Raw genomic sequence first — 7357 nt, forward strand, 5'->3', positions numbered from 1 at the left:
AGCTTCGAAGCACTGCTTCTATGGAATAGGAAGTCCAGGGTTGAAGCTCCGTTCGAAGCTTCAGTGTCAAACTGCCATCACTACCAATTACCATAATGATGAATACAAATGCAATAAAACTGTTAAGCACAATTGGAAAATACGATTTATGTGAAAAGACCTAGCCCTCTGTTGTAGCTATGTACTTTACTTTATTTGTTTACTTTTATGTCTTGTCAATTTCTGTTATGTTCTATTTACGATGTTTTACTTTGAATACTCTGAATGCCATGTTGTTTGTACATGCATTTTTCCAAAAAATAACTTTAAAAAAAAAAAAAGTATCCAAGGTGTAAGACAAAATGTAACTGTTCACTCAACTACCGGTACTTTTATTTGACAAAGTTAAATGGGACTTTAAATGCAGGACTTGTACTGGTAATGGAGTATTCTTACACTGTTGCATGTCTGCTTTTACTTAAGTATAATAATAATAATAATAATAATAATAAGTACTTCTCCCTCCTGTGCTGACTGCAGATGGCCCAGTGGCAGGACCTGCTGCGGCTGGACGCGGCCCTCCAGGCCCGGGTGAGCCAGCTGTACGAGGGGAGGTTTCCCAGAGAGATCCGCCACTACCTGTGCGTCCTAATAGAGAGCCTGGACTGGTAAGAGGCACTGACAGATTGTAGTCATTACATACATTGCCCAATGCTCTGTATGCTATTGATACACCTTAGGGGTCTTAAAAGCCACGTGTGCATTGTTGTGCTGATTCAGCAGCAGAGCGGGATAGCTATGGTTTATGTTGTTTATACCTTCGAGCATTATGCATAATCTACATGTTTTTAATGTAATACTGTATTTTCCCAGAATATGAACTACCTTTTTTGTTATTGGAACCAGGTAGCCTAGGCATGTTAATGTGGCAACAATTAACACTTTTTTTTACATTTTACAATTATCTCAAAATGAACACAACTGTGTTTTGATTATAATTACGGTAGATCAAGAGGTTAAATTCTATTGATTTCAAAGTTCTAGCCCACCATCGAGCCCTGCTGAAAAGCAACAAATAAAACATCTAATAAAATATGTACCATAAATGCCTGAGCTGGCAAAATCGTTTTCTTTATTGTTCAATCCCTGTTTTTCTCAAAAGCATGACAGAAAACCAGAAATCAAAGGGTTCGTTTTTCAAAAGTTTTGCCGTCTAAATGTCCTCCAATTCTGAAATGACACTTTAAAATATATTAAGTGTTTTCACTTTTTGTCACATCTGCCAGTTTTACATTTCACCGTCAGGTTTTGTCAGCTAAGTTAAGCAACAGATTTGTGCAGCTGTCAGCATTCACATTTTCATGTAACCATTTTGAAGCACACTTTTGTGGTCAAATCTTGCTGTGTGGGCTTTATTTTGTCAAATGAATTGCATATTATTCTATATTTTAGTCAATTATATTTATCTCAATCTAGTTACTACAAACAAATTGGCTTCTTGCCGTTCTTCAGTCAGCATTCACTCATATAAGCTGTCATTTACACACATTCCCAAACTGATGGCCATGCCATTGGAAGCACTTATCTTCCCAGAAGATACATCAACATGTAGATTGGAGGGGATTGAACCAGCAACCTTCCAATGGGAGGAACACTACGTGCCACAGCAGTTGGAAAATGGGGAGGTCAATGAACGCAGTTCTTTCTTTGTCCTGGTGAACGCTGCTGAGTAAACGGGCTCTTGTCCTGAAAGATGATATATATTTTTCTAATTATACATGAAATACTTTAATTTAACAGACTTTGGGGAAAACCCACATTAATATACAGACCTATATAGTATATACAGTCAATAACTCCTGTTATAATGTGAGAAAGTCATAAGAAAGAGATCAAATAAGAAAATCTATCATCCTCAAAAATGCAACAAAAAAGTGGATTGATATTTTGTCCCCCAAAGTTTATCCTCATTCTACACAAGTAGTTGGACACAATCCCTGAATGAAGGAACATCTTCTGTTGCTCTTTGCTAGGGATTTGGCAGCTGGGGATGAAAATGCAGCAAGCACATGTTTCCATGCACTGCTGGAGGATCTGCAAGAACAGTGGATCCGTTCCGTGCAGGAGAACATCCTCTTACAGGGACCTGATTACACTGGGATGAAGGACTACCTGCTGGTAGGGCAGACACAATGATATGTAAACTCAACATTCAATAACCAATACACCTTAGAGCCTCGTTTGATTTTGTGTGTATTTGATCATATTTTTTGAATTAGAAAAACTTTGAAGATAAGCCACTGAACCTGGCTGTAATCCTCTCTGAGTGCCTGAAGGAGGAACAGAAGATCAAGGCTTCAGCCTCTGAAGCACAGGTAAGATGATTTAAGGTGGACAAACAGTTCAGGCTGCATAAATGCTTTAAACATCAATCACTTGCTACGAGATTATTCAAATGTGTCTAATCTTTTAGATTTGTATTGCTCCTCCGACAGGAGACATCTTGATGTTTACAGTTCTTACAGTTACACAACAGACACACATTCTGTCTGTCAGTCTGTTGTGTAATTGTCAACAATAACGCTAATAAAAGCAACATATAAAGTAACACCTTTTGTTTTTGTCAGGCTTGTGGCAGTCCAGACATGGATCAAAAATGGAAATGGAAAGATATGGACAACAAAATCAATGAACTGAAAAGACTGATTATGGTAAACACATTTAGTCTGTCACTTTTTTATTGATAGAACATTTCTTATTGATGAGAAAAATACTTTTTAAATGTGTGAACTTTAATGCAGGAGGTGAATAAGGAAATTAAGTCACTGGAGATTCTTAATGACAACCTTGACTTCATACAGAAGACCTGGCAAAACAAAGGTATGGTAGGAGACGTAAAGACACCGGCGACAGGTGTGTTGTGAGTTTGTGCCTCATCTGTGTCTCATTGGTGATTTGCAGTGGAGCAGGACATTGGATTGGCCCAGTCCCATGCTGTTGTGGAAGAGGAATGTCGTAAGCGGACCAACTTTATCATACAAACAAAGCAGGTACTGTAGATGTACGCTTGGTGAGATTTATACAAACTGATAAACTGTTGTCTTAAAGCATTTTACATTTTTAGCAGTTTAAAAAAAAATGTAAGAAAATGTTTGGACTTTGTTTAATTTATTTTTTAAATCTCCAAACTAGAGATAAAGATACATTCTCGGTTCTGATAGTACTGATAGAATACATCTTTCAGGCAGTACGAGAAAAATAAAGAGCTTTTTGAACACTGTAGCTTGGAAACATGTCACAGTAGAAATAGGAACCTGAAAATGTTCAGAATAGGGCCCCTTATTTATTTATGTCTTGTCATTGCACTGTTGAGGAAGCTGCGATCTAAGTTTTTCATACATTATATAATTACACAGTGGTTGTGTATATGATGATAATACATTTTTTTGCTTTTTATTGTTTTGTATTATTTAATAGTGAACAATAAATGTTCTTGCTGTTCTCCTAAATAGTAGTTTTATCATTATTTAGAGTCATTCTTTAATTTAATTTGGGTCGTTTTTTTGAATGCGTTTATTTTGAATGCAGCTTCACGAACCAGGTGGTTTAGAAATTGTTTGAATGTTAGACAAGTGAGGAAAGGGCAGAGGAGAGGAGGCTGTGGTTCATTGTACTTCAGGATCCTTGGATAAATCATACAAATTATATTCTTGCCTGGACATTGGATTTATCCCTGCGTTTCAGAGCGTGATGGAGTTTGTTTTTGGTTTAATTTATTTTTGTGGTGCACCCCGTACAAGCATAATGAGACCCCCCCCGAACACTTGGTGTTTGCTGGATTGCAGGTGGTGCTGCAGGAGATCGTGAACATTTTGAACCTGGCTCAGCCGATTGTGGCGACTCTCACCGAGGTGGAGCTGCCCGAATGGAGGCTCAGGCAGCAGCTGGCCTGCATTGGAAGCCTGGCCAACACCTGTCTGGACCATCTCCAGAAGTGGTGAGAACTTATAAGAACTACTTTGGCTTTATATGGGTCATGTTTGGGAGGAAACTTTGAGCCACTGAACTTGGCTATAATTCTCTCTGAATGCCTGAAGGAGGAAAGGTGGTGTGTGTAGAGCTCTGTAAAGTTAAACTGTGGCAGCCTGGCGTTGGTTTTAGAATATTTGAACAGTGAACAGCCGCGAGTAATGCCGATGCCGAGCCACTTTCAGAGGCTGCAGATATTTCAGACATATAAATCAATTAGCCCAATATCACAGATGAAACATTTGTCTCAGTGGGCTCCACAGTGTACAGCATACAACACTGTCTTTAGACCCTGTGAGGGACAAGGAAAAACTCCCAAGAAACCCCACAAATAATGGAGAAATAATGTTAGAAACCTCGGGGAGAGCAACAGTTCAGGGATCCTTCTCCCAGGAGGGACGTGTAATGGTGTATAGATTAAAGAGAGATGAAATACAGTCCATATGTTATAAATGATAACGTGAATATCTATAAAAAATAAATAAATATGGATCCAGCTGCATGTCAACAATATTCCAGGTTCCTCCAAAAATAACAGTCCTTCTACAATTCTACAACAATTTAATGAACACAAGAAGATGTTTTTATATATTTGAACAACTGTGGCAATCAGAAGATGTAAGCATCATTTAAAGCTTGATCAACCATCACAACTTAACCATGCACTGCCTGCCTGTCATAGTTGTGGTTGGTACCAGTGGCCCTACACCCCTGATGACAACTTGTGTGTGCTTATTTGGCCTGTGCAGGTTCACAGCTGTGGCCGAGGTGCTACTGCGAGTGCGCGAACAGCTGCAGAAACTGAAAGAGCAGAACAACACACCCGACAGCACCGATGCCTCCATCCTGCCTGGCCTCATGGCAATAATTGAGAACCAAACACTGTCCTTGTTCACACAACTACTTGCAAAGTGAGTCCCGGCTCCTGGACTCTTTTGTGTCCTTCACACACACAGACTGAAGCATGCACTTTCATATTTCTGACACTTTTCGTTGGGGTCTTGCTCTGCAGTGCTCTGGTGGTTGAGAAACAGCCGATCATGTCGAGTTTACCACAACGACCTCTGATACTGAAGACCGGAGTGCGCTTCTCCGTGAGAGTGAGGTAAGGCTGCATGCATTGGGTGACATCACAGGAATAACATGACGGGGCAAAGAAAACAAGACAACAAGATATGGGTGGATTGATGGCGTATTTTTGTAGGCCGCCAAGGAAGTGAGCGTCGCAAAGGGGTCCCTCCACAAAATCTAATGGAAATTTTCCATTTCAGTTTATTGCAGAAAATAAGCTCTGTGACAAACACACATTCATTCTTATCACGTTTTGTTCAGCTGGATAATCGCCACATAATAACTAGGGATGCACCGAATATTCGGCCACCGAAAATTATCGGCCGAAAGGGTTTTAGCACCGAAAAAATATCACCGAATGTCAGAGAACAGGGTTACGTTGATCATACTCCGCATATTTGTCCGGGTGTTTTGATATTCAAGAGGTGGAGTAATCCCGAAGTGGTGAAAGTCTTTGCAGTTTTCTTCGAGAAATGTCAGCTGAACACGTTTTACAAATCGCAATCCGCGCCTCTTTCTCTGATATTTTTAAATATCTCCAAGCGGCAGACATGTTCGCTGTGAGCCAGCCGCGAGCATGGTCGCGCGCCTTGCTTCTCGCCGCGTTTTGATTACGTCATCACAACAACACGTTAGGTTACCAAACTTATAGGTGCATTTGTTGTTGTTGAAGGCCTGGCTGTTACAGTCTTTATTTACACCAGGGGTTCCCATACTTTTCAGCCCGCGACCCCCAAAATAACAGTGCCAGAGACTGGCGACCCCCTGTCGACGGACGGACGGACGGAGGGGGTTGGGCGGGGGCTAGTGAATTAATTTCAGTTTTCCGCACTCTCGCGGGAATATCTCCGCAATGGAGCAAGTTTAAAGACCCTGTGAAGTGTGCACCTGTGCATGATCTCTTATGCTAATACGTATAGTAATGACCAAAATTGTCCATTGGAACCCATATCAAAAGATGTTGGAATAGCAACGAATTTGACGAGTTTTGAATTTGCCGGGGAAATCTGCAGTCGACCTTCGCCTTCGTGGGCGTGGCTTGCGATCTACTGCGTGACGTCACGAGATGGAAGCCGCCGCACTGTTTATATTCACCACCGTTCATTTTTTTTCTTTTTCAAAGTCGAATTTCTCAACGTTTTTGAGCTAGTATTTTCATGGAAAGTGTGTCGGAGTCGACTGGAAGTGATTGCCAATCGAGAACCTGACAATGGAGGCGACAGTGAAGAAAGAGGGAGGAAAAACACAGGTGAAACGATGCATTGCCGCTGGCTGTAGTAATGTCAAGTCTGCCGAAGTGGCGATGTTTCTGTTCCCAAAAGATGAAGGTGAGCCTGGCTGGTGTCATTGTTTCGTAGATTCGTTCATTGATCATGATAAATAAAGGCCACTGGTCGATTCGAGAGAGAGAGAAAGAGAGACTGAGAGTTACAGGGTTGTCGTTAGCATCTGGTGCTAGCTCGGAGCTAACGGAGATTAGCTGTTTCAACAATAAGGAGAGGGAGAGTCCTCTCCTGTGGGACTGAGAGAGATAACGTCAGCTCAGGGAGGTAAACTGTAGCCTAAGTTATCTCAGTGGGTTTGGTCATCTATGTAAAACAAATACCATTTATGTAATATTGCGGTCAAAATCTCATTAACATATCAATTGTCTTCGCTGTTAAAGAAAAACTTACCAATGTTTTTTGATTATGGAAATATATGTTCATATGAGTGTTGAGAGCTGTATCCAAAATTCTTAATGTTGCCCTCAAAGTGCACCCAGATTGATCAGCTCTTCCTCTCATCTATCCTGTCCGAAAAAGCTGTCCAATCAATCATTTATTCTCACTATATCACTTCCAAGTCCCTCCCCATGTTTACAATCACACACTGGGTACATTTGTGACGTCACAGCCATTATCTGTTGCAACTTTCCGTTTAGCTCAGACGGCAAAATTAATAATTCCATTCATATCATTATTATGGAGAAATTATTTTAGCCATTGACAGGCATCAATATATGTAACGGAATGAAACTGCCATTTCATTTATGCGCAAAAACTGCCTTCACAGGGTCTGTTAAGTTTCCACTTTCGATTTCATGCAGCCCAGCGCAACCTCCGTCAAGCTGTTGCCACTTGTTGTACCAATTTCAAGGATTTGTAATCTGTTCTAGAAAAACGATGTGGTCTTTTAGGATTTCAAGAAGCATATAGATACAACAATGGATGTATTTTAATGAACATTTATCCATGCTGAAAGTAGATTTGATGTGGTTAGGAGTGAGATAAGAGAT

General features: G+C 40.5%; 1 protein-coding gene across 5 annotated transcripts in view; it reads left to right on the plus strand.

Moving 5' to 3' along the window:
• Nucleotides 1-517: 517 nt before the first annotated feature.
• Nucleotides 518-7357, plus strand: part of LOC104949635 (signal transducer and activator of transcription 1-alpha/beta-like) — a 22638-nt gene continuing 15798 nt past the window's right edge. For 4 of the 5 annotated variants that reach the window (XM_010776022.1, XM_010776021.1, XM_010776020.1 and 1 more), the window contains exons 1-9: nucleotides 518-647; nucleotides 2013-2157; nucleotides 2259-2354; nucleotides 2607-2690; nucleotides 2781-2859; nucleotides 2941-3029; nucleotides 3825-3976; nucleotides 4758-4919; nucleotides 5021-5113. In XM_010776022.1, coding sequence (XP_010774324.1) covers nucleotides 520-647; nucleotides 2013-2157; nucleotides 2259-2354; nucleotides 2607-2690; nucleotides 2781-2859; nucleotides 2941-3029; nucleotides 3825-3976; nucleotides 4758-4919; nucleotides 5021-5113 — 1028 coding nt within the window. In that variant the 5' untranslated portion in view covers nucleotides 518-519. The remainder of the gene's footprint in view (nucleotides 648-2012; nucleotides 2158-2258; nucleotides 2355-2606; nucleotides 2691-2780; nucleotides 2860-2940; nucleotides 3030-3824; nucleotides 3977-4757; nucleotides 4920-5020; nucleotides 5114-7357) is intronic. The other variant, XM_010776023.1, reaches the window with a different exon arrangement.

Source organism: Notothenia coriiceps, unplaced genomic scaffold (assembly GCF_000735185.1).
Source record: "Notothenia coriiceps isolate Sejong01 unplaced genomic scaffold, NC01 NC01_scaffold00016673, whole genome shotgun sequence".
Taxonomy (NCBI): Eukaryota; Metazoa; Chordata; class Actinopteri; order Perciformes; family Nototheniidae; genus Notothenia; species Notothenia coriiceps.